Source organism: Mustela erminea, chromosome X (assembly GCF_009829155.1).
Source record: "Mustela erminea isolate mMusErm1 chromosome X, mMusErm1.Pri, whole genome shotgun sequence".
NCBI classification, from domain to species: Eukaryota; Metazoa; Chordata; class Mammalia; order Carnivora; family Mustelidae; genus Mustela; species Mustela erminea.
In genome coordinates this window covers 91,111,606-91,139,215 of record NC_045635.1, presented here as the reverse complement: position 1 = coordinate 91,139,215, position 27,610 = coordinate 91,111,606, and the positions used below count along the sequence as shown (strand labels likewise).

Sequence of the window (27,610 nt, the reverse complement as noted above, 5' to 3'; positions counted from 1 at the left end):
TTGGTAGAATTCCCCAGGGAATCCGACAGGCCCTTGTTTTTTGGGAGGTTTTTGATCACTGCTTCAATCTCGTTACTAGATATCAGTCTATTCAGGTTGTCAGTTTTTTCCTGGTTCAGTTTTGGGAGTTTATAGTTTTCCAGGAATGCATCCATTTCATCTAGGTTGCTTAGCTTATTGGAATATGACTGTTGATAATAACTTCTGATGATTGTTTCTACTTCCTTGGTGTTTGTTGTGATCTCTCCCTTTTCATTCATAATTTTATGAATTTGAACTTTCTCTCTTTTCTTTTGGATTAGTGTGGCCAGTGGTTTATCAATCTTACTGATTCTTTCAAAAAACCAGCTTCTAGTTTCATTGATATGTTCTACTGTATCTCTGGTTTCTACTTCATTGATCTCAGCTATAATCTTGATGATTTCCCTTCTTACGTGTGGAGTTGGTTTGATTTGTTGTTGATTCTCCAGTTCTTTAAGGTGTAGAGACAGCTGCTGTGTTCTTGATTTTTCAATTTTTTTGAGGGATGCTTGGATGGCTATGTATTTCCCCCTTAGGACCACCTTTGTTGTATCCCATAGGTTTTGGATCGAAGTGTCTTTATTCTCTTTGGTTTCCATGAATTGTTTCAGTTCTTCTTTGATCTCCTGGTTGATCCAAGCATTCTTAAGCAAGGTGGTCTTTAGCTTCCAGGTGTTTGAGTTCCTTCTGAACTTTTCCTTGTGATTGAGCAGTTTCAAAGCATTATGATCTGAGAATGTGCAGGGAATAATCTCAGCTTTTTGGTATTGGTTGAGTCCTGATTTGTGACCCAGTATGTGGTCTATTCTGGAGAAGGTTCCATGTGCACTTGAGAGGAATGAGTATTCTGTTGTTTTAGGGTGGAGTGTTCTGTATATATCTATGAGGTCCATCTGGTCCAATGTGTCATTCAGTGCTCTTGTTTCTTTATTGACTTTCTGCTTCGATGATCTGTCTATTTCTGAGAGAGGCGTGTTAAGATCTCCAATGATTAGTGTTTTCATATCAATATGACTCTTTATCTTGATTAACAGTTTTCTTATGTAATTGGCTGCTACCGTATTGGGGGCATAGATATTTAAAATTGTTAGATCATCTTGGTGGATAGTCCCTTTAGGAATGATGTAGTGTCCTTCTGGATCTCTGACTACAGTATTTAGTTTAAAATCTAATTTGTCTGATATGAGAATCACTACCCCAGCCTTCTTTTGAGGGCCATTGGCATGAAAGATGCTTCTCCATCCCTTCACTTTCAGTATGGGTGTATCTTTAGGTTCAAAATGGATCTCTTGTAGACAACATATGGATGGGTCATGTCGTTTTATCCAGTCTGCAACCCTGTGCCGTTTTATCGGTGCATTTAGGCCATTCATATTGAGGGTGATTATTGGTAGATACGTTTTTATTGACATCATGTTACCTTTGAAGTCTTTCTTTCTGTAGACTGTCTCTATATTTCTGTTCAATGCTATTCTTGGGCTTTTTCCTCTTTTATAGGACCCCCCCCTTAATATTTCCTAGAGTATCGGCTTGGTGGTTGCATAGTCTTTTAAGCCTTGCCGGTCTTGGTAACTCTTTATCTCTCCATCCATTTTGAATGTCAGTCTTGCTGGATCAAGTATTCTTGGCTGCATGTTCTTCTCATTCAGTGCCCTGAGTATATCTTGCCAGCCCTTTCTGGCTGGCCAGGTCTCTGTGGACAGGTCTGATGTTATTCTGATGGGCTTTCCTCTGTACATAAGGATCTTCTTTGTCCTAGCTGCTTTCAAGAGGTTCTGCCTACAATTATAATTCTTCATTCTTACTATTAGGTGTCTCGAGGACTTTCGAGAATCTGTAATCTTGGGGGGGAAACCTTTTGGCCTCTAGTACATGAACGCTGGTTCCATTCACGAGATTCGGAAAATTTTCATGAAGAACTTGTTCCACTATATCTTCTAGACTTCTTTCTTTCTCCTCCCCTTCAGGGATTCCAATAATTCTGACATTGGAACATTTCATGGCATCATTTATTTCCCTGATTCTGTTTTTGTGGCTTCTAAGCTGTTTGTTCCAGGCTTCCTACTGATCCTTTCTCTCTATCTGTTTGTCCTCCAGATTGCTAATTCTATCTTCTGTCTCAGTTACTCTAGCTTTGAGAGAATTTAGATTAGATTGGAACTCATTGAGAGCATTGTGAAGTTCATCCCTCGTAGCTTTCAGCTCTTCCCTAATATTGAAAACATGATCTCTGGTCGTTTTCAGTTTGGCCCTAATCAATTCCGTTTGGTCCCCCTGGCTTTCTCCAACCTAGCTATTGTTTGGATAATTGTTAGCCTGAATTCTCTTTCCGACATATTGTCTATGTTGCTAGCCGTTAGCTCTGTTGCAGAAGGCCCATCCTCTGTATTTTTCTTCTGTTGGACATTCCTCCCCCTAGTCATTTTGGTGAGAGATGGCTGAACCCGTGTAGCTGGGTGTATCGACTGTGGGGCAGTCAAGGTGCACCCTGGAATGCTTCTCAGCAATCAGGGTTCCCCACCCAAATGATAGGAAAAAGAAAAGGAAACGAAAAAAAGAGAGAGAGAGAGAGAGAGGAATGAAAGGTGAAACAAAAGAGAAGGCTCAGCCCAAATGGGCCCCAAGGTAAGATTTATGAAGTATACAAACAAAAACAGACAAACAAAAAGACTATATATATATATTTGCAAATATATATATGCAAATAAAGGAAGAACCTCGTCAAAAATAACCCCGAGTGTAAGATTTATATACTATCAGGACAAACACAAAAACACAGAAATACCAGTGGAAGAAAAAGATGGGAGAGTGGTTGTAAATTCTCAGTGTGGGTGAGGAAGGTTGTTTTGATTCTTCCTGGCTGTATCTTGATATTTTTGTTAAAGGACTCAACTTTCCTAAGATAAAGGGGGATTAGGAATTGGTTTACCTATAGGGGTGGCATTGATTGGGGAAAGGGAATTACCTTGAAGTAATCTATATGAATCTATATGAATATTATATGAATCTATATGAATATTAGAAAATAAAAATTAAAAAAGGAATAAACTAGACTAAACTAAACTAAAAATTAAAAAAAGAAATTAAAAAAATAGAAATGCAAAAGGAGAACACAGGTGTATGTATCAAAAAGTTCAGATTAGAAGGTTATTATGGAATTTGATGTACTGGACATCTCACTGTGACAGTAAATAGGTTAAAAAATTATCTATATAATAATAAAAAAAATCTATATAAAAAAATGAGCCAGAATAGTGGGAACGAATTAATAATAAAAATTGTCCTATGAAGTAGTGGTGGTGGTTCTCTTGTCGTCTTTTTTTTTTTTTTTCCTTTCCTGGTTGGTTTTCTGGGGGAGGGGCCTGCCACGTGGTTTTCAGTCAATGATGTTCTCTGAGTTAAGTCTTCCCGCCCCCCTCAAGGGGGTGGGCTCTGAAGAAACTGGTTTTTTCAGGCTTTTGTTCTCTGGAGGTTTTTATGTTTATTCACTTTTGTTTTTCTCTCTCTCCTTGACCGCTTCTGATGGTTTTTGTAGGTTTAGAGGAAAGCAAACTTCACCCTGACCTCCCTCTCAGAGAGAAGCCTCAGTCTTGCTGCAGAGCCCAGATAAATTCCCCCCTTGGCGGCTGGCAGTGCAGGTTCCCAGTCGCGGTCCCTGGGGACTCAGGATTTTTTGCTTGTACCCAAAACCACGGCAGCGGCGGCTGTCTGGGCAACTCCAGACTGCCCCAGAAGTTCCAAGCAGCGATTGCACACTGAGATTTTCCTGCTGGCCCCGGCTGGGGGTGCCTGGTCTTTCTGGGTCCGAGAGCACCGGGCTGGCGCCTGTGTGCACCTCTCTCAGGGGAGGGCACAGGGCACGACTCGGATTCTGATGGCACAGCAGGGCACTCGCGTGGGGACTGCAAAAAGGCTGTGCTTCTGTTGGCTGGTGAGGCTCCCAGCCCCTCACAGGAGCCAGGCACCACGCACTCTCAGGCCCGCTGGTGGTTCAGGGACCGAGACCTGGTTTCTCCGCCGCACTCTCTCTGGCTCTGCGCCAGGGGGGTGGCTGTCCTGAGTCTGGGGACTTAAGCCCCGACCCTAACATCCCGATTCCCGATTCCCGCAATTTCCCCCTGATGATCCTTTGCTCTTTTTTGAGTGTTTTCTACCAGACTCCCAAGTTAATGCTGGTCCCCAGGCGCAGGGCACTCTTGTACTGGGATATTACTTTCCAACGGGTCGCCTCTGGTGGCTCCCTCCCCCTTTTGTTTATCTTCTGATATCAGTCCGATATTCCCACTCCGCTTTACCTGCCCACTGGCGTCTTCTACTCCGGTAGAGATCCAGACGTGTATAATTCTGATCTCCGACTGATTTCATGGGTGATCGGAGTTCTTTGGAAGGTAATCAGCTCACTTTAGGGTACAGGTTGAAAGGGCGCCTCCTCCTACTTCCCCGCCATCTTGTCTCCCCCCCTAATCTTGGCATTTTAACAGTTGACCTCTCCCCAAATTAAGATGATTTGGGGAAAGTAAAAAATGAAATCAACCATGACCCTCCCACTTCACACTTTCCATTCTGCTAACCACACCTTTGTTATCTTTTTGTAAGAGTGGTCCTCACAACAATATGACACGAACTTGGTGGGAATGGAGTGGAGCTCCTTTGGCAAGTTCTGAAAAAAATGTCCAGAGTGTACTAAACAGCTGTGTAAATTTGGACAAGGCACTATACCCCTCTCAGTCAGAATTTTCTCATTTGTAAAATGAAGGGATTGGATTAAGTGAACTTGAAGAGCCCTTCCAGTTCTGATGTTATAATGAGTCTGTGAAATCCTAGCTCGAAACTCTAACAGGTGGTACTCTTGGCGTTTAGTATGTTGGCATCACAGCAACAAACAAACAAACAAACAAAACCCCCAAAACCATTCTTATTCAATTTCCTTATATTAGAAACTTGATAAAGCCATACAGAGTGGTGGGTATCTTATGAATTGTTAAAGCACACTTGACAAAAACATTATATCAAAGGTGGTTCTTTTTAATTTCTGCGGCTGTGACATACTCTGGCTCAGAACAGAAATTTAATGTATTGAGTTTAGTTGCTGCCTAAGACCGGAGTATTGAGTTAACATCATTAGATGCTTAGGGAAAATAAATGTCATCTAATCAGAAATCTCCCCTCTCTAGGGAGATTTGAAGAGTAGTGGGCTCTGGCTACATAATGCCAAAACATCCCATGGCAAGATTGAAAATGGAGTCACTAAGCTGCTTAGGTTACTTGTCAACCTCCCCAAAATTAAAATGACTGGCCAATGACTGGCCTCACTGGTCTTTCCCATGGAAAGGACTGGTTCTTTCAGCTTAGAGTGAGCTCAATCTGCAATTCTTGTGAAGGAAAGGGGGGAAAGTCTATAAAATCGCAAGGGGGGGATGTTTGGAGTTTATGGGCTAAAGGGCCGAGAAGGCTGGAGAGGGACATGATTGGAGATGGACATGATTGGAGAGGACTATGAGTTTGAGACAATTGGTACTTGAAGTGGTCACTGAAAACTCAGAGATGGGAGAGCAGCACATCATTTCCCAGAGTCACTTTGTCCTTGGTACTTCAGCTAACAGAGAACAAAAGATGCCCTCTCTTTGCTGCCTGCCTCCTTCTCTCGGCCCACCACGGCTACATGAGTTTCTGATGAGTGTCTGATGAGTTTCTGTAATAGATGGTGATTACTTGCAGGAGAGTGACTCTCTGTTCCTTCCTTTTCTCTGTGTTTTGATTGTTTAAGATTTTTTTTTCCAGAAAGAAAGACGTGCAAAGAACCCAACCACCCCAAAACAAAGGATTCTTTGAACTCCTCCTTTCTACCGACTCTGAACCAGATTGCCTCGCCTTTCTATAAAGCTCTTCAGTGCTTTGTAAAACTAATGATGATAATGATAATAATGAGCTCTAATACTTTCATGGTGCTTCATGCTTTTTGAAGCACTTTCACATATATTATCTCATTTGATTTTCAAAACTACTCTATAAGCGGGTAACGCACAAATCATTATCTGGCTAGACAGATGAGGACACGGAGCATGAAGAGGTTAAATTATTTACCCAAGATCATCTGGCTAATTAATGACAGAATCTGCACTGTACCCCAGGTCTCTGGATTGGGAGTCCAGTTGTCTTTCTACTAGAGTGTGTAGCATGGTTATTTTCACAGGTGTGCCTGCTTTAAGACATCACCACACATATGAAACAGGTAAGTTAGGGGGTGAAGCTTTACTTCGCCAAATGATTCATGTGCTTTACCCAAGAATTCATTATAGGGTGCTTTTAATTTTCACCACAGGGCAGCAGCTCCCACAGTGATAAAGGACATACTTGTGGGCAGACAATTAGAAACACATTAATTGTTTGTTTACAAACCAGTGGACTCACTGAGACTAACAGACAGTGTTACTGGTGCTTAAAGCTACAGTGACAACGCAGACTTGCTTACAGTAACTTGACAAAGCATTTTGATTCAGTGGTTGTTTTCCACACTCTGGCACAGGCTCTAATACATTCCATAGGGTGGCCATTAAGGGGTTGTGGAAAAAGCGAAGCCAAACTGTAGCTGTCAGCACCCCCAAGACAAAACAGAACAAAACAACCACACAGACTAAGTCCAAGGTATCCTTCAGGTCCTTAAGTTGCCTGGTCGACTCAACTGAGATGACCTACCTGGCAGTGTGGATAGACATCAAAAACTTCTATGTGTCTAGTAATTGACTTATAGGAAATAATTACATTTGCTGCAAATTAATGGGCATGTTTGAAGAGAATCAGGTTTAAATTGTGTGTGTGTAATGCACAGACAAGAGACCAATTCAGTAAAAGAAAAAAAAAAAAACCTAGTCAGCCCACTTGTTTGGAATCATGTAGACAAAGCAACCAACTGATTGAATTTTTCCACTTTTCAACCTGTTGCTTTGGCAACGCATAGATGCTACTTCACAAGACAAGTGATCTTTGGACAGAAATCTGGGCCTGCAGCCAGGGACCAAGGATTGGAGTGCCAGCTCTGCCTCAGGCTAGGGAATTGCACAATTTGCTTAATTTTTTTTGTTTCCTGAATGTGTTTTTGTGCCTATAAAATAGAGATGAATGCTTCTTGGCCTGGGTATTATTAGAATATGTACTGTGGCATAGGAGAAAGGGTGGTGAGTTCTTTATGAGTATTGCAAGGTGTTGTTTTGAATGTGCTCTTGATGTGGGATCACCATTTTTTGGGGGGTGGGATCACCATTTTATTAGTCTGACTTACTGTCTCCATGCAGCAGCCTCATCCTTCCCTTTTGGTGTCTCTTCAATAGCATCTTCATTTTTCTCTTTTGGTCTTTGTAATTCTGTGAGTGGTGAGAATCAGGGCTGCTGTTTCTCTTTGCTGTGGGTATGAGGGTAAAGATCTATGTGTGGTTAGTCTCCCCATTATCTTGTATATTTTAAAACTTCCATCACAGGGCAAATTTATCCTGGGTTCACAAAATGCCCAGCTCCCTGGGACCCTCTGATTTTACACTTGTTTCAGGTGTCATATAAATAAAATCCAGTTGATTAAAGGACCCAATAGAATTCTACTGACTTTGAAGGATGTGACGTTTATCAATCCCCACTTTGGCAGTAAGGTAAGGAGCAACCCCCTCCCTTGCTGTTCAATATGGTACTCACAAGCCACTGGTGACTACAGAGCACTTAACATGGGCCAAGTCTGGGGGCACCTGGATGGCTCAGTCGTTTAAGGGTCTGTCTCTTGATGTCGCCTCAGGTGATGATCTCAGGCTGGTGAGGCTGAGCCCCATTTCGGGCACTGCACTCTGTGTGGAGTCTGCCTGAGGTTCTCTCTCTCCCCCAACTCATGCTCTCTCAGTCTCTCTCAATATCTCACTCACATCAATCAGTCGATCTTTGAAAAAAAGCACATGATGAGTCTAAATTGAGATGTGCTCTAAACGTAAAATATACCCTGGATTTAGAAGATTTAGTGCAAAAACATGTAAAATATCTCATTAAATTAAAAAGATTAATTACATGTCAAAATGATGATACTTTGGATGTTGTGGGTTAAATAAAGCATATCTTCTGCCAGATCAGCTCTCACTTCTGCCCTTAGAGATTCTATGTTGCCACTAATGGTCTTCTCCAATGTAGACATTGCCTGGATAATTTTTACCCTGAATTCCCTTTCCAACGTACTGTTTATGTCCATATCCAATAGTTCTGTGGCAGAGGGCACAGTCCCTGAATTTTCCTCTGTTGGGTGTTCCTCCTCCTAGTCATTTTGGTGAGAAGCGGTTGAGGGGATGTAGAGCTGAGTATATCAACCATGATCCAGGCAAGGTACACCTCTCCATGAATGATCTCCTGCCCCGGTAGAGATCTAGAAGTGTATAATCTTACATCTCAGGCTGATTTCATGGGTGTTCAGAGTATTCTGGTAGATATTTAGCTCAATTCAGGCGACCAGTTGAAACAGGGTCTCCTTCTTCTCTGCAATCTTGCTCCTCCCCTCTGAAAAAAACATATTAAGATTATTCTTACCTGCTTCTTATGTTTTTTTTTTTAACATGACTATTAGAAAGATTAAAAATACATATGTGACTCAGGTTACAGTTCTAGTGGAAGGTGCTGTCTTAGAACAGTTTTGTGAAGGTCACGCAGTGCACTTTGAGCAACAATGTAGCTCTGACTTCATATAGCCCTTCTTCAGTATATCTGAACTCCATGTTTGAGTGCTTATTCCTCAAGGGCAGAGATCCATTTTCTTTTAATGTTAGCCCATAGCTCCCAACCTTGTGCTGATAGTGTAATAGGTGCTTGCAAAAGTTTGGTCAATGAATCAATGAGTGAAAATCAGTTGAATGTCCCTGGGGGGTGGTGCGCAGTTCTGTTCTGATGGTTATTGTGTAACAACTGGTGCTCTTCACTAAATGCCTGTTCTGGCCCTGGACTAGGCTTTGTGAGAGATGCCTTCAAGGAAATTATAGTTAAGTCAGAGATGCAAATTATATCACACAAGGGATCTGATAGCTGCCATATTGCACAAAAGACACTAGAAATATGGTGAACGTCAGAGGAGATGTATCAGTGGAAGAGGGGTATTTTTTTAAGAGACTCAGCACTAAAGCTGGGTCCTAAACAAGGACAGATAGGATTTGTCTAGGTCACAGGTCACAAACTGGTAACCACTTTTGTTTGACCCTTATAGTTATAAAAAATAGTGGCCAGAACTTTGAAATTGGGAGATTGCACATAAAGACCTAGATTTATGGGTATTTTAATTTTTTTATTTTTTTAAATGATTTAAAAAATTTATTAGACAGAGAGAGAGAGAGTACAAGCAGGGAGAGTAGCAGGCAGAGGGAGAAGCAGAGCCAAAGGCAGATGCTTAACTGACTGAGCCACCCACACTCCCCTCTGGGTGTTTTATAAAGGCTGGATGATCTGTCAGCCTTGGGTATTTTCATGGCAATTGTTCAGGACTCAGTAGTAGTTACCCTTTTCGGAAGAAACATGCTCTCTGCATTTTGACCCACTTGCCATCACTCTCTACTATCTTACATTCGGTCTATGTGACCAATTTGTATTTACCTTCCTGACCCCAGGAGGCAGAGAAAACAGCATAAACAAAATCTTGGAAAAAAAGAAAGCATGAGGAAGAGTTTCCTCAACTGTAGTAGTAACGGGAGAGGTTGTCTCTTTGTGCCTAGTGTATGTGGCCAAAATGAAGACATTTTCTTGTCTAAATTCTAGTATAGTGGTAGCAGGATATAAGGAGAGAATGCAAGCACATCCTATTTGTCCCCATGTGACATTTACTTTTACTAAACCAGTATACCAGGTCTGAGAATTCAGGATCTCTGTGACCAAACTGATCATTTGCGTAAACGTGGCCGAGAAAGGTATACTTGAACTAGTTGGCTGGGTGATGATGGGATTACATGGCAATACTCTGTGCAGTTGGAATCAGATGAAATGTTCAGCTGTTTAGCTTAATTCTCAGTTACAACCCTAACTCTGATTTCTTTTAGTCATCTATTTTTTTTTTTTTTTGTAAGGTTGATATCACGTTCCTGGAAATGTACTGCTAAATGCCAAAATTATCATTGTGGCTGAAAGCTACATTCCACCCTCATTCCATAAAGATGTACTGATGTTAGTCTCTATTTTTGAAGCCACTAGAGGACCCTGTAACTCACTCAGGGTGATAGAATTTGTCTGGATTTGTCATACCTCATATGCCTCCTATGAAATTTCTGACCTTCATCAGAAGAGGCAGATACTGGAGTGCAAGCTCTGATAGATAACCTGATACTGAGAAAACAAGTAGTTACTTCTATGACAAGATATTATCCAGAAATGGGTAATCTGTAGTAAAAGCAGGTGATTAGAAGTCATCGTTCTAAATGTAGCAATGTTTACTAAAGTGGTCAAGAGCAATAAACCTGTTTTTAAAAATGCCACTTCTGGGATGGTATTCAGTTCATGCCCATTGCCTCGAAGTTTTGGCTCTCAAGTGTCAAAGCAACAAACACAGATCGAATTCGGGCTGAATTAACTCTCTCTTTGCAGAGGCCTTGCAATAGTCCAGTGAAGTGTGGAAAAGCTCCCCCTACCCTTCTCTCTTTCCTACCGAGACACAAAACATGTTTGGGTTTTGTACAGCGTTGCAAGAAATCACCAAAGATAACAGAATAGGGCTACTTTCAGATGAACAAAGTACCCAAGTTTTTAAAATCTTGCTCACGATGACAGATCCTTTCGTTCACTTGTGCATACATTTTGGCGTAGTGAGAGAGAAAAAAACCACAACCAATAATCACTTTACACGCATAAGTGAGAAAAATGAAGAGCAACAGGGACTGATAGCCTTATAGGGAATGTTTATTTTATTTTATTTTTTTACTATTTTGGCCCTGGTGGAAAAGGATGGCATTATTCTAAACATAGTTCTTGAACTCCAGATCCTTTTTGGCATTTGGCTTGTATCAGTTTCTGATAGGAAAAGGTAGGGGAAATGTACATTTTCCCAAATCGCTGTGTGGTCACAAACTTGCAGCTGGCTGTGTCTAATCAGTCAAGAAGCCAAGCCAAGAATTCCATCCAAATGGAATGTCTGAAAGTATAAACTCTTGGTGAATATAAAATTAATCCAGTCTAGAAAAATTGGCAGGTCAATAGAAGTCAGGTCAGGAAAGGAAGTTTTTAGAAGAAAGTAAAGCTGAAGCCCAAATGTATGTGGATTTTGGCAGATTCTCTTGCTCTCTCCCGTGCCCCTTCATGCAGAGGTCTATGTCTCAATATACAGATCTAGGTGCTCCTGCTGAGATATGAAAATAAAGAATGAAAGAGAAGTAGATTCCTCCCTGGCCTCGCTCTGTTGAGGAGAGTTCAGGTTGATGCAAGGGTTATGTGAAGAGTCAAGTTTTACATCTTGTCTGAATTGCGAGCTGTTGGGATTTCAACACATTAGGAGCTGGGTATAGTTTACTAGTGCCTTGGAACTTCGTGATAGTCTTGTCTTGATAGAATGAACTTAACTCAGGGCTAAGTCGACTAGTTATCTTCAGTTTATCAAAGACCATTAAGAGCAGAGTATGTGAAAGTACTTAAGATTCATTTTTATTCGCAAGCAAGAGTGAAACAGAGCGTGGTGCATTCGAAAAAACACAAGACTGGGAATGGTAACATCCATGTTCCTCTTCCAGTGCCGATAGCCCTCACTAGGTCTATATTTCCTTGTTGTAAAATGAGGGTGTTAGAGTTGAAGGGTGTGGGGGCTAGCCTACACAATAATAGCTCTGAATCACTGTAATTTCAAGAAAGGCCCATTTGGAGACCTGGAGAAGAATATGAGGAACACGTTGATTTATGATTTTTTTCATATGAAATAAGTCTGCTGGTTTAGTTGAAGATAAAGCTGGTCGATTTTAAAGGTTACTACAGATTACAGATAACTCTTCCTCTTGTCATTCAACGGTGCACTTCCTGGTCCTCTTTTACCAGACTTATGTGTACAAGTTAACAAATCAAGGAATAAGGAACTTGGTCTGTTTAAGCATCAGACTCATAAATCATGGGCAGACGATCTACTCACTCTCTACTGTCTTATTGCTTTCTGGGATACCTTCTGCCATTAATCTTGCCTGCACAAGGAAGGCTGCCATTCAAGATGGCATAACAAAATGAGCCAGGCGTAAGAGCCAGAAGGGTGGGATTATGTGCTAGTTCTGCTATTGATTTTTTCCAAAATGATAGATGCTTGTGTTCTTATTTTTGTCTTTAGAGTGAGGATCCCAGATTAAATTATGACTGGTGTTCTTCTCTGCCCCCCAAATTTCTGATTCCTTTTAAAAACATTCTTTAATTTATTCATTTGAGAGAGAAAGAGAGTCTGTGAGAGAGGGAGAAGTGTGGGGCAGAAGGAGAGGGAGAAGCAGACCCCCACTTGATCCCAGGACCCTGGAGTCATGACCTGAGCCAAAGGCAGATGCTTCACTGACTGAGCCACCCAAGCGTCCCCCAAATCAGAGATCAAATCCTTTCTAGGAGATGGAGGTACCTACGAACATTTACCTTTCTTTCATGGTATACAGAGGTGAAGCATGATAACAAACCTAGCCTTAAAAAAGTTGTGCTGGGGGATGGGCAAATTAATCTCATGTTTACAAAGTTCAACTCATATAGTTACTATCTGAGGGAAAAAAAAGAAAAAGGAAAGCCAGATGAGCACAGTATCTATACCACAGTTCATTGCTTTGTCCTAAATCATGGGAGTTTTTTTTTTTTAATTAATTTTTTAAAATTTTTTATAAACATATATTTTTATCCCCAGGGGTACAGGTCTGTGAATCGCCAGGTTTACACACTTCACAGCACTCACCAAAGCACATACCCTCCCCAATGTCCATAACCCCACCCCCCTTCGCCCAACCCCCCTCCCCCCAGCAACCCTCAGTTTGTTTTGTGAGATTGAGTCACTTATGGTTTGTCTCCCTCCCGACCCCATCTTGTTTCATTTATTCTTCTCCTACCCACCTAAGCCCCCATGTTGCATCACCACTTCCTCATATCAGGGAGATCATATGAGAGTTCTCTTTCTCCGCTTGACTTATTTCACTAAGCATGATACGCTCTAGTTCCATCCATGTTGTCGCAAATAGCAAGATTTCATTTCTTTTGATGGCTGCATAGTATTCCATTGTGTATATATACCACATCTTCTTGATCCATTCATCTGTTGATGGACATCTAGGTTCTTTCCATAGTTTGGCTATTGTGGACATTGCTGCTATAAACATTCGGGTGCACGTGCCCCTTTGGATCACTACGTTTGTATCTTTAGGGTAAATACCCAGTAGTGCAATTGCTGGGTCATAGGGAAGTTCTATTTTCAACATTTTGAGGAACCTCCATGCTGTTTTCCAGAGTGGCTGCACCAGCTTGCATTCCCACCAACAGTGTAGGAGGGTTCCCCTTTCTTTGCATCCTCACCAGCATCTGTCATTTCCTGACTTGTTGATTTTAGCCATTCTGACTGGTGTGAGGTGATATCTCATTGTGGTTTTGATTTGTATTTCCCTGATGCCGAGTGATATGGATCACTTTTTCATGTGTCTGTTGGCCATCTGGATGTCTTCTTTGCAGAAATGTCTGTTCATGTCCTCTGCCCATTTCTTTATTGGATTATTTGTTCTTTGGGTGTTGAGTTTGCTAAGTTCTTTATAGATTTTGGACACTAGTCCTTTATCTGATATGTTGTTTGCAAATATCTTCTCCCATTCTGTCAGTTGTCTTTTGATTTTGTTAACTGTTTCCTTTGCAGTGCAAAAGCTTTTGATCTTGATGAAATCCCAATAGTTCATTTTTGCCCTTGCTTCCCTTGCCTTTGGCGTTGTTCCTAAGAAGATGTTGTTGCGGCTGAGGTAGAAGAGGTTGCTGCCTGTGTTCTCCTCAAGGATTTTGATGGATTCCTTTCTCACACTGAGGTCCTTCATCCATTTTGAGTCTATTTACGTGTGTGGTGTAAGGAAATGGTCCAATTTCATTTTTCTGCATGTGGCTGTCCAATTTTCCCAGCACCATTTATTGAAGAGGCTGTCTTTTTTCCATTGGACATTCTTTCCTGCTTTGTCGAAGATTAGTTGACCATAGAGTTGAGGGTCTATTTCTGGGCTCTCTATTCTGTTCCATTGATCTATGTGTCTGTTTTTGTGCCAGTACCATGCTGCCTTGATGATGACAGCTTTGTAATAGAGCTTGAAGTCCGGAATTGTGATGCCACCAACGTTGGCTTTCTTTTTCAATATCCCTTTGGCTATTCGAGGTCTTTTCTGGTTCCATATAAATTTTAGAATTATTTGTTCCATTTCTTTGAAAACGATGGATGGTACTTTGATAGGAGTTGCATTAAATGTGTAGATTGCTTTAGGTAGCATAGACATTTTCACAATATTTATTCTTTCATCCAGGAGCATGGAACATTTTTCCATTTCTTTGTGTCTTCCTCAATTTCTTTCATGAGTACTTTATAGTTTTCTGAGTATAGATTCTGTGCCTCTTTGGTTAGGTTTATTCCTAGGTATCTTATGGTTTGGGGTGCAATTGTAAATGGGATGGACTCCTTAATTTCTCTTTCTTCTGTCTTGTTGTTGGTGTAGAGAAATGCAACTGATTTCTGTGCATTGATTTTATATCCTGACACTTTACTGAATTCCTGTACAAGTTCTAGCAGTTTTGGAGTGGAGTCTTTTGGGTTTTCCACATATAGTATCATATCATCTGCGAAGAGTGATAATTTGACTTCTTCTTTGCCGATTTGGATGTCTTTAATTTCCTTTTGTTGTCTGATTGCTGAGGCCAGGACTTCTAGTACTATGTTGAAAAGCAGTGATGATAATGGACATGCCTGCCGTGTTCCTGACCTTAGCGGAAAAGCTTTCAGTTTTTCTGCATTGAGAATGATATTTGCGGTGGGTTTTTCATAGATGGCTTTGATGATATTGAGGTATGTGCCCTCTATCCGTACACTTTGAAGAGTTTTGATCAGGAAGGGATGCTGTACTTTGTCAAATGCTTTTTCAGCATCTATTGAGAGTATCATATGGTTCTTGTTCTTTCTTTTATTGATGTGTTGTATCACATTGACTGTAAATCATGGGAGTTTTATTTATAACCTTGTTTTCCTAATCCTTTCACAGAGAGGAAGTTGTACCAGTGTAAGCTTCCAGATCACCTCAGAAGTCCAAAGTGGAAGGTTTCCAAGGTTCCCCTTTTCCTCAGGGAGTCTAACTCCAGCTACCTATGAAAACTCCAACATATCCATTTATGAGGTAGGCTATCCAACAGCTATCTTATCTGCTGCCTTCTTGGTTTTTAAAATGAGACAGCAATTTAGGACTTAGTCTTTGGGTAAAAATACTGAGGCTTTTGGAAAATCTTTTCAGTTTTTTGTTCGCTATCCACTCATGGACTTGTTTCGCTAATCTTTTGAACAATGATTTTCCTCAGCAAATGATCTACTTATTTATGATTTCATTAATCTTTCAAATCCATCTATTTATTGTGCATGTGAAAAAATAGTCAGGGGGTGCTTGGGTGGCTCAGTCAGTTAAGCATCTGCCTTTGGCTTGGGTCGTGATCCCAGGATCCTGGGATAGAACCCCATATCAGGCTCCCCGCTCAGTGGGGAGCCTGCTTCTTCCTCTCCAGCTCCCCCTTGCTTGTGTTCCCTCTCTCACTATCTCTCTCTGTCATAAATAATTAAAAAAAAATTAAAATCCTAAAAAAAAGTCGGGAGATCCATGCAGTTTATCATGTCATTCATTCTAGAAGATAGCGTAATAATAATAGAAGAAATGACCTCCTGTCTTCCTGACTTCCTGAGACACCTGTTTGCGATGGAATGTCTAGAAATATGTTTGTGTAAAGTTTTGGGCAAACCCTTCCCTTCAAATTTTAGTTGTTCTTCCTATACCTGTTATCCTCTGATATTACTGAAATCTTTTAAAAATTATTTCTTTTTTTTCCTCAGCCTGTGCTCTCTATTGGAGTAACAGGTGACCTTCTGCTTGTGTAAAATGGAAATTTTTTTTTTTAATTTCACTTAAGTTTCTGTCTTTCAAGTTTAAGAGGCCACTCCTGGCCCCTTGTTCTTAGATACTGGAATTTGGCAACCAGAACAAATCTTGCAACAGCTGGAGAGATGAACTGTTTCTTCTCAGCAGGAAAGAGTTAAGCAGGGGGTAAGAGGGAAACTAGTCCCTCCTAAGTGATGCCTTCCCAGTGTGCTTTCCTTGTTTTGTTTGAAGATACTCCCAAAAGCAGCAAACACTTTCATCTTCAATAGTAACTACAAAGAAAGTCCAAAACTGGACAGAATGAGTTTTTTGACTGTCCAACGTATTGAATTTTCTGAGTGAGTGTTCTCCTCCATTGGCCAAATAATTGCCAGATGCTTAAAATGCCAAGATTGGCATGGTATATATTTGCTCAGTGTACCTGAGGGCTCTGACTTAAATTTGTAGCAGGAAACCTCCGGATCTTGCCTTGAAGCTCATTGACTCAAAGAGGAGATTTGCTTCAAGTGTAAACTTACGGTTTTGGGGAATTGACAGCTCTACTCTCTCAAAGACCGAAACGAAGATAATCACATAACTTTTAAATGTCAAATGCAGTGGACTGATGGCTTTATGAGTATACGGACACTGCTAAGATTCTGAAATAAATTTCAGTAATCTAGGGTGGTCTCTTGGGTTTTTATCTGTAAAATGAGGGGTTGAACCAAATTTTTAATCATGGATACTCATTGGAATCTCCATGGAAACCTGAAAAACATATCTGTGCCTAACTTCTGCCACTAGTAACTATGATTGGTTGGTATGGGGTGGGCTCAGGCATTGGAATTTTTTTCAAGATTCCCTATGTGTGTAGCCAGGGCTGGGGATGGATGGATTAAGAGATCTCGAAGGCTTCTTCTGGCTCAGATATGCTATATGACTCTCTGACGCTATGGAAGAATTTATGTATCGAGTTGTGGTATGTTTTGTTTGGTGGAGACAGAAGGTTATAGTGTAGAATTGAGAAAGGGAAAAAATAAACATCTGTACATACCTGGCCTATAAGAATCTGTCAGATATTTCCACCTCTTGGAAGGAGGCAGAGAGTTGAATTAGTTCCCATAATGACTATTGTTCAGTCAGAGCATGAGGATTTCTCAACTGTGGAGGCCAAAGGGAGCCTTTATCTGCACAAAAGAAGGGTGTTAGTGAGAATAATACCACACCATGAAGTCGAGATTGGGCTGATGGCAGGGTGTGAAGGAAAACCACAGAAGAGGAAAACTGCCTGGCTAGGGCTGAAGAGAACTGTAGGAAGAATTGTAAGTTAATTGAACCAACAGATCAAACAAAGAGGTTCAATTTGCTTTCTGAAACTGTCCTCTGTTGGGAATGTTTTAAAGAAGATTCGTTATCTTGATTCTGTGTAAAATAAATCAGTTTTTCATAAGAATTGTCACTGGAAGATCTGCAAGTTCCAGCCAATGGGCCTGGAGGAGCAGATGACTAATAGCAAAGGACAGGCTTCCCCAAAGGACAGGAACTTCTAACAGTGATTCCCACTTTGATTGCACACAGAGATGCGTCCCTACCTTAGCAACCGGACCAGAAAATCCACCCTTCTTTCATAGATCCTCTTTGAGAGAGGATAGGAAAGCCAGGTGAGCAGACCACTGGGAAGAGAAAACTCCCCAGATATGGTAGGAACATGGCACTGTCTGCTCTGATAGCCACAGTCTAGGGGAGAGGGTGAGGTGGGCATGAATGCAACCCTGATAGGCTCAGCAAGAACCCACTGAACTTACCCTCCCTCTTAATCTCTGACTCCTTCTGCCTCTCAAACTCTCTCTATGTTTTCTTCTTTGTCTCCTTTCTCTCACCCCTTTCCCTGAACAGCCCCCCCATCATCTTCCTTTCCCAGAGCCTTTATTCTTCTATTTTCCCACCTTCTTCTATATCTCCTAGAGCTCTGTCTCCATGCACCCCCAACGTCTCCTTTCCAGCAACCACTTCTCTCATCACAGAATTGTCTAGCTCTGTCCGTTAGAAAACTGGGGCTCAGACCAACAAAGTGGTTGCTCTGAGGCCACTCCTGAATTTGAGGCACAGCCAGATCCAGGACCTAGTTCTCTTGACTCTTAGTTAATGCTCCATGGCCTTAGTGCAAAACTGATGGACTTTAAATTACTTCTAAAAACTTTAGTGGCTAGAGTTGGATGTTTCTTCCTCTTAATTAAAAACTGAATGATGAATGAAGTATTTTATCATTCTCTCTCTTAAAAGAAAAAACAAAACAAATAATGCATGTGTGGTGAAGATAAAACCTGCCTGTTTCCTTCCTTTTCCTCATTATTCATGAAGTAGAACACACACAGACTCAGTAAAAATCTGCTTATAAAGTTTGTGAGAACTATTTCAATCTTGAAATAAATACACACAAATCCCCAAACCAAAGAAATCCATGAGAGAAAAGAGCAATAAAGTAGAAGGTGGAAAGGGGAAGACCTTGGTTCTGTTACTACCTAGCCTTCTGACCTTGGGCAAGTCACTTCATCTCTTTAGACTTCAGTTTCTTTACCAAAATATGAAGGGATTAGAACAGGGATACCCAAGACCCTTTCCAGCTCTCAAATTTGATGATCTGGCTGGGGGGAGAAAAAGGCTCGGCTTAATGATCTCTAAAAGGTAATAAGCCAGAGAGAGGCTAACCCCTCTCTATAATAAAGCTGACTCCAGGAAGACAGTATCAGGTACTGGTCAGAGGCAGAGTTAGGGTTGCAAGTCCTGATGTCAGGTTGTGCACTGCACAAGGGCACCCGTATTTAATAGGGTACTATTCACATTACAGACATGTACTAACTTAGAGGGGTGCAGGGCTGGGCAGAGAGGTTCTGACCTCCAGCCTCGCTCAGAAACAGGGCAGTGGGGGTTAGTTCTCATAGCTACATTTATATGTGTACACTCCACTATGCACATACATAGCCACTGGTAAAATAAAACATATGTGCACCTGATTATATGCTACCTTGACTATTTTCCAGGATTTTTTTGAGGTTACTCCTTTCTTCTGCCTAATAATCTTGGAGGACCAATTTCAGCTTCTCTCCTCCACTTCTACAGCCTGACTCCAAACCTGACAAAGAGGCTCCACCTGGCAGGCAGGGGTTGGTCGTATGCAGACCAGCCATGCTGCCAGTGGAATGTGTTCCGTGGTATCTGGAGGATGTAAGAGTAAATGAAGGCATGGCACATGCATGTATGTTTTCAACCAGGGCTGCCGCCCAACATCACCCAACTGCCACCAGCTGTAAAATTATATTCTCACATGTTGATTTGTTTATTCATTGTTCCTTGTGGGAAAACACCTTTTCTAATTAGCACAAAGGTGCCTTAACAGCTAGTAGTGACCAGGGGCCATGGAAAATGGTTGCAAAGGTGCTGGAAAGGCTTTATTGCCCTCCACTATATCCCGCATGTTGCTGGTTTTGTGAATTCCCAGTTAGAATTTTTGTCTTTCGGCTGAAACCTTGGCTTTGAGACCTGTAGAGGGCAAAGTCCCCTGAAGGCTAAGCCTTTGAGCTTGAGCTCGGATCTGGCCCTCCTGACTCCTATGATTAAGGAAGTTAAATGTGGGGTGGAGCCTGAGACTCAGCTTTTCTAACCAGTTCCCAGGTGACCGTGATGCAGCTGGCCTGGGACCAGGCTCAGAGAATTTCCCAGCAAGAGACCAGGAAGGCTGCCTTTCATGCTTGGCCATTTTGCTGCAGGCAGGTGCGGATCCTGGACTAACCTTGCTGGACTCTGTGGGCACTGAGCCTGGCTGGCACAGTTCTGTTCAGCTGCCAAGACCTCCAAGAGCCATTCCCTAGTTAAAGGATTTCAAGCTCCTCAGCTCGAAGATGCCCTCTAACCCAGAGTGTGGGCGTGGAACTCAGATGCCCGCAGCTCCCGTTATTAGCCTTTGCCTCTGGCAGGTCTCCAGATGCAGTGCCACAGCTGGATATATTCCTTAATAAGAGAATGCTTACACTCTCTTCCTGGAATTTGACTGCACAGAGCTCTCTGTTTTATTATCTCTCCTTGCCGACAATTTGATGCAGCCTGAAATGGAATCTCCAGGCTCTAGGTAATAGATGTGAAAGCACTTTGAAGGGTAAAGAGCGCTGTGCAAATGCAAGGCATTATTATTATTATCAGGGAGAAAAAGGAATCTGTATTTGTATTGCTTTTCTAAAAAAAATTTGGGTTGGACAGAAACGAAATAGGGCTTGATGACTGATTAGTCATTGAGGCTATGAACAGAGAAGAAAATTATCAATCAGGTCATGTTAAAGTAAAGACAATAAAATAATTGTTTTTGACTTGACAGCAGCCTTAGAAATAGCGGCTTTGTACTTAAAAAGTCAGAAATAGACTTCTGAAAGGGTTTAGCTTACTCATATTACTAAAGTAGTATATTTGTGCATCCAAATAAGAAATGTTTAATCTACACTAAAGCCAACTGATTTATGATTGAAGCATAAGAGGCCCCCAAAATGGCCTGTCCCACGGGAGAGAAATGGATCAAGGTAAATGCAGAAAATGTTTGCTGCATTACATCTCCCACCATGGATGCCTGAAGGCAGTAAGAATTGCAACCACCAACCATCATCATTAATTGTGGCGAACCCAGTACTACACCACTTAGGTATGAATAAGTGAAATGACCTAGCTAGCATTTTCTACAGTTAGTGAAAGGAGTCATTGCAGAGAGTGATAACTTTCCTTTTCTGAAGTCTGCCTACTTGCTGTGATTTCCCTGTCTTTAGTTAACTGGAATTTTTACCTTTCATTTCTCTGCATGACCTCCTTTTTAAAGAGTTGATTTATCTATCATCTATCTATCTATCTATCTATCTATCAACTATCTATTTACTAGAACAGAGAGAGAGAGTGATTGTGGGGGAGGGTCAGAGGGAGACTCAAGCAGACTCCCCGAGGAGCATGGAGTCTGACGCTGGGCTTGATCTCACTACCCTGAGTTCATAACCTGAGGCGAAATTAGGAGTCTGATGTTCAGCCGACGGGGCCACCCTGGTGTCCCTGAGTGACCTCATTTTTAGCTCAGATACAGCGTGTCCATGTGGTGGAGTGTGACGGAGGAAGAACAAAGCCTGTTTGAGTTGATGGTCTGGTTATAAACCCTTCATATGGAAGGGACATTGCTCTAGAGCTGTTGGCAACTAAGTCTCATCACTCTTCTCTGCCTTTTCTTTCTAGGGTGATTGGGTGTGGCTGAAAAAGTTCCCCTTTGGAGGTTTTGGAGACCTTAAGTCCATCAAATCCAGTGCAAGTGATATGTTTGAAATGGTATGAGAAATCCTTGTTTATGTACATTCCCACTAAAACCAATCTTTTCTCCAAAGTAACTAACACCAGCTGTTAGGAAGACCCTTAACAAGTAAGTGTGGGGAACACTGCGACTGTCTTGATATGACCATGTGATGCTATGGCAGACGTATAGACTCTGAAGTCAAAGAGACATGAAGGATTCCCTTCCTAGCTCTACTCACTTAAGAGCTATTTTAACCTAGGCAAGTCACCTAAACCCCTGAGTCTTACTTTCCTTATTTGTAAAGGAAGTATATTAATGTCTACTTCCAGGGTTGGCATGAGGATTAAAAGAGAAAATACACGTATAGCATCTTGCGCATTTCCTGACATACAACTTCTTTGTAAAAATGGTTGCTATTATAATTATTATTAAGTACATATCCCATAATCATTCAGAATCTCCAGTTTCCAGCCCTAGAAAAGTTATCTTGTAATTATGACTTGCATAAGAAAAGTGGTGATTTCCCAAGTCCCACCGATTTTGTTTAAAGAGTCCTTGGGTGGTTTGTTTAAGGGAGGATTCCACCCAAACTGTTTAAAATCTTGGCTCCTTCTTGAGCTTTGAGTCTATAAAAAGATTCACAGAGACTGTCTCTGGTTCCTTCAGACTCAGAAGAGTGGGAGTTTTAGAAAGTAATAATGGATTTCTTCACATCTACGAAGCAGGCAAGTTCAAATCAATCCAACAGGTATGAATCAGACACCTGCTACATCCCAAGCACTGTACAAGTGAGAAAACAAAGGAGAGGAGGAAATGGGAGATATGTGGCTGACCGTGAACAGGGTGTATTCCAGGGATCAGATGAGATGCTGTGATTTGATATCTCTCTTAGGTGTGGTTTTGATGCTTGGCGCTGACACTAGAATAATGAGAGATGAAATCAGAAGGGCGATCAACGTCAGAGCTAGAATAGGCAATCCCACACTGGTTTGATGATCCAGGATGCTAAACAGAGAGCTAACTTCAAAGTTGGGTGCCTAACACGGTCAAACTTAGGGGAAATAAGATAGGTATTGACCCAAGATAGAATGTGTCCATGACTTTTGGGTAATTTTTGATTTTGATATGATCTCAAACTTATAGAAGTGCTGCAAGAGTAATTCAAGGAATTCCTGTATACCCTACCCAGATTAAGCAATTGTTCACATTTTGCCCACTTTTCATTCTCTGTAAGCTTATGTATATTATTTTTTCTGAACCATTTCAAAGTAAGGTATAGACATCCCACCCTTTAACTTCTAAATACATCAGTGTGTATTTCCTTTAAAAGGCATTCTTGTGTGTAACTATGGTGTAATTATCAAAATTGGAAAATTGAACATTAATATAATAATATATAACTATTGTCCATATTTTAATTTTATCAATGGTCAAAATAAATGATAGCTAGTTTTCCCCAGGCCAGTTTCCAATCCAGGATCACGTATTATAGTTAGTTGTCATGTCTCCTTAGTGCCTTTCATTTGGAACAGTTTCTCTGCCTTTCTTTGTTTTTTCTTCACCTGGATATTTTTGGAAGAATTAAGATCAGTGATTTGGTAGATAGTCTCTCAATTTGGGTTTATCCCATGTTCCTCGTGGTTAGATTTAGTTTATGTATCTTCAGCCAAAATACTACAAAAGTGATGTTATGCTTTTCAGTACTTTTTATCAGGAGGCATACAATATCAATTGTCACATTGTGATGTTAATTTTGATTACTTGGTTTAGGTGGTTTCAAAATCTACTAAATCTCTCCAGTATGGTTACTGTCTTTTTCCCATTGTAATTAGCACATAATCTATAAACTGATACTTTAAGCTTGTGTAAATATCTTGTTTTTATCTTGTTTTTCATCAAACACTTGCTCACTAGTTTTAGGACCCATTGATTTTCTTTCTCTCTTTTTTTTAACATTTTAAAAATTTTAATTCAATTAAGTAACACATAATGTCTTATATTGGTTTTAGAGGTACCCATTGATTTTCTAACTCCAGTATTCTTTCTGTGTTTATCAGTTGGTGTTGTTAGAAAGAGCCTTACCTTTTCTACTATTTATTTATTTATATCAATGTGCATGTACCAATTTAAATTTTATTCAAATCTATCATCTATCTAAAACCATGAATTTACAGTAATGCTTCTAATTATAACTGAACACCACAGTTAATTTTGTCCTTTCCCCTTTCCATACTGTGATCCATTCTTAAATAGTGAGAAAACTGGCTCTCATTATTCTCATAACATCTTTTTAATGTGGCCATGTCAGGTGCAGATAGCAACTGAGCTCTAGGGACAAGGCCAGAGTTTTCCAGAATTTATCATGTGAAAGGCCCCAATTCCTTTCTAGTACTTTTATAAAACAGGAGATAGAACTCACGGGGCCATCACTCTGTGTCCAAGACTGCCAACTTATGTGCCTTCATGATGTTAATATGTTGGGACTGGATACTAGGAGCCAGACTGGAAAGCAGATCTTGGTGAGCCAGCTATAGAAAGGAGCCCTGCACAGTGAGACGGATGTTGTTGAAAGGCAAACATTTGGAGTCAGAAGGCCAAAGGACTGATAACTTTCAACATCCTTTTAGGGCCTTAATTTCTGCAAAAGTGTATGTAGGAAAATCAGGTTGTATCTCCCAGGCTCATGCTCTTCACCACCATCTACAACTGTCTGGTATATTTCCTGTGCCACGTAATACCTCAGTTACTTTGTTTTTTACCATGTAATCTCTAGTCATTTTTTTCTTCCATTCCACTTTGGCCACCCACTGCTGTTATTATACCCTGGACTCTGTCATCATCTCTAATTGCTACTAAAAATGCTTTGCCTCCAAAATCATAGATTCAGACATCATACTCTGGCTGTAACCTCCTTTTGTTTCACATGTACCTGTATTTTACATCAGGTCTTCCTGCCTACTGACCTCTGCTTTCTTCCAACCCACAAACTCTTCTTTTGTCTTCTTTTGTGTTAATTTTAGATTCCATAAGCCATCATTTGAACACATTCTTATTTCTCACTTTCTGGTCAAACATATCTGCAAAATTCAGATCTTGGACAATCTTAACTCTTGACTTTCTCTGTGCCTGCACTCGAATAGCTAGGTATTGTGGCAGAAAGTCATGCAATAAGGTATATTGTTTTCACTATAAATTCATGTTTTTCTTCTTAAAATGTTCTTTACCACTGTCTTTTAAGTCCATTACACTTTGTTAGTTTGCTTTCTACAATTCATACTTCAGAGATTTTTCCATGCTCCTTCAACCTCCAATGTTCTTTTCCTCTATTTTAACTATTACCATCCTGCTCCAAACCACCATCAACTTCCACTAGAGCTAATGCAATTATCTTTTTCTTTTTAAATAAAGATGAGTAATTTTCTAAAAAGCCATTTTAGGCTCACAACAAAATTGAATAGGAAGTACAGAGTTCCCATATGCCCACTGCCCAAACTACACACATGGCCTCCCCCACTATTAACATCCTGAACCGGAGTGGTACATTCATCATAACTGATGGACACCTTGATACATCATTATCACCCGAAGTCCATAGTTTACATTAGGGCTCATTCTTGGTGTTGTATTTTCTGTGGGCTTTGACAAATGTATAATGACATGTATCTACCATAATAGTAACATGCAGAATAGTTTCAATGCCCTAAAAATCCTCTGTGCTCCACTTATTCATACCTCCCTCTCCCTAATCCCTGGCAACCACTGGTAATTGTCTTTTAACTACTCTCTCCACATCCACTTTTATCACTATCAAATCTTTTCTCCATTTTGCAAAGTGGTCTTTTCAAAATAGAATCTGATCTTGTCAGTTTTCTATTTCAATCTCTTTAAATAGATGCCTATTACTCTTTTCTTTGTATGATGATTTTAAATTACAGGTTCAATTTCTGGAAGAGATAGTGGACTATTCAAACCTTTTATTTCCTTTTATACCACTTCTGGTAAGTTATGGCTTAAAAGAAAATTGTCCATTTCATATATGCTGTGAAACTGACTGGCACAAAGATGTACCTAATATGCTCATGCAATCTTCTAAGTAGCCTTGGGATCTATTGTGATGCCCCTTTTCATTCTTGATATTGATAATTTGTGTTTTCTCCCTCTTGATCAGTTTCTCTAGAGGACTATTGATTTTTAAAATCTTTCCCAAAGATCAATTTTTGGCTTTGCTGATTTTTCTCTAGTGTATGTGTACTTTCTATTTCATTGATTTATATTGCTATTTCCTTCATTCTACTTTCTGTGGTTTTTTTTTTTTTAAAGATTTTATTTATTTATTTGACAGAGAGAGATCACAAGTAGGCAGAGAGGCAGGCAGAGAGAGAGAGAGAGAGGAGGAAGCAGGTTCCCTGCTGAGCAGAGAGCCCGACGCGGGACTCGATCCCAGGACCCTGAGATCATGACCTGAGCCGAAGGCAGCGGCTTAACCCACTGAGCCACCCAGGCACCCTACTTTCTGTGGTTTTTTAAAAGATTTTTTTATTTATTCATTTGAGAGAGACAGAGAGCAAGCAAAGCATGAGCAGGTGGGAGGGGCAGAAGGAGAGGGAGAGGCAGACTACCACTGAGCAGGGTGCCTCACATATGGGGCTCCATCCCAGGACCCCAGGATCATGATCTGAGCTGAAGGCAGACACTTAACTTACTGAGCCACCCAGGCACCCCTACTTTCTATGTCTTTAATTTGTTGCTCTTTCTAATTCTTTTTTTTTTTTTAAGATTTTATTTATTTATTTGACAGAGAGAAATCACAAGTAGTCGGAGAGGCAGGCAGAGAGAGAGAGAGGGAAGCAGGCTCCCTGCTGAGCAGAGAGCCCGATGCGGGACTCGATCCCAGGACCCTGAGATCATGACCTGAGCCGAAGGCAGCGGCTTAACCCACTGAGCCACCCAGGCGCCCCTGCTCTTTCTAATTCTTAAAACTGGAAACCTTTCTTATGTTTTAATATAGTCACTTAAAGATAGAAAATTCCTTCTAAATACTACTTCAGCTATATCCTGGAAATATTTCTTTTCTTTTTAAAACTTTTTTTTTATGGAAAATAGCAAACATATATGAAGGAAGCAGAATAATATAACCAAACTCCATATGCCCATCATCCAGCTTAAAAAATTACCAACATTCTACCATTATTATTTCATCTCTAACTTGGTTATTATTGCTATTGTTATTATTTTGCATTTTGAAGTACTATTATATACATCGAAATGCCTATATTATAGACCTATGATTTTGATAAAAGGATATGCCCACATGGTCTAGATGGTTATCGTGATATGGAATAGGGATCAGCAAACTATGGCCCATACGCCAAATCTGTCCATGGCCTGTTTTTTGCTTTTTTTTTTTTAAGATTTATTTATTTATTTGACAGAGAGAGATCACAAGTAGGCAGAGAGGCAGGCAGAGAGACGGGGGGAAGCAGACTCCCCACTGAGCAGATAGCCCGTTGTGAGCCTCCATCCCAGGAGCCCGGGATCATGACCTGAGCAAAGGCAGAAGCCCAACCCACTGAGCCACCCAGGCGCCCCTGGCCTGTTTTTCACAGCCTGGGAGCTAAAATTGTTTTTTTCATTTTTAAATGACTGTAAAAAAGGGGGGGCGGGGAGAATAAAGCTTATGCAACAGAAATAGTATATGATCTCCAAAAAATAAAATATTTATTATATGTACCTTTATAGAAAAAGAATTCTGATCCCTATTATGAAACATTTCTTTTTCTCCAGAAAGTTCCTTTCTGTTCATCAGTAAATTTGTGTCCCTCCCCCCTCACAAAGAGGGAACCACTGTTCCAGGGTTTTTCCTAATATACATTAATTTTGCTTCTTCTATAACCTCATAGAAGTGGTATCATACAGCATCCCAAATGATATTAATCCATGTTATTGTGTGTGTATAAATAGCTTATTCTTTTCATTGATGAGTAATATTCAATTGTATGAATACAGCAGAATTTAATTATGTATTTTCCTGTTGACGGGCATTTGGGCTGATTCCAATTTTATCTATTGTGAAAAAAGCTGCTAAGAATATGCTTTTTACATGTCTCTTTTTTTTTAACAAGTCTTTTTATGGACACATATTTTAATTTCTCTTGGTTAAACACACAGGAGTGGAATTTCCATGTTAAAGTTAGTGTACATTTAG

General features: G+C 40.6%; 1 protein-coding gene across 1 annotated transcript in view; it reads left to right on the top strand.

Moving 5' to 3' along the window:
* GUCY2F (guanylate cyclase 2F, retinal) overlaps positions 1–27,610 on the top strand; it is a 96,030-nt gene that overhangs the window by 27,015 nt on the left and 41,405 nt on the right. The window contains 3 exon segments of the mRNA XM_032329717.1: positions 7,565–7,661; positions 15,234–15,365; positions 21,351–21,440. Coding sequence (XP_032185608.1) covers positions 7,565–7,661; positions 15,234–15,365; positions 21,351–21,440 — 319 coding nt within the window.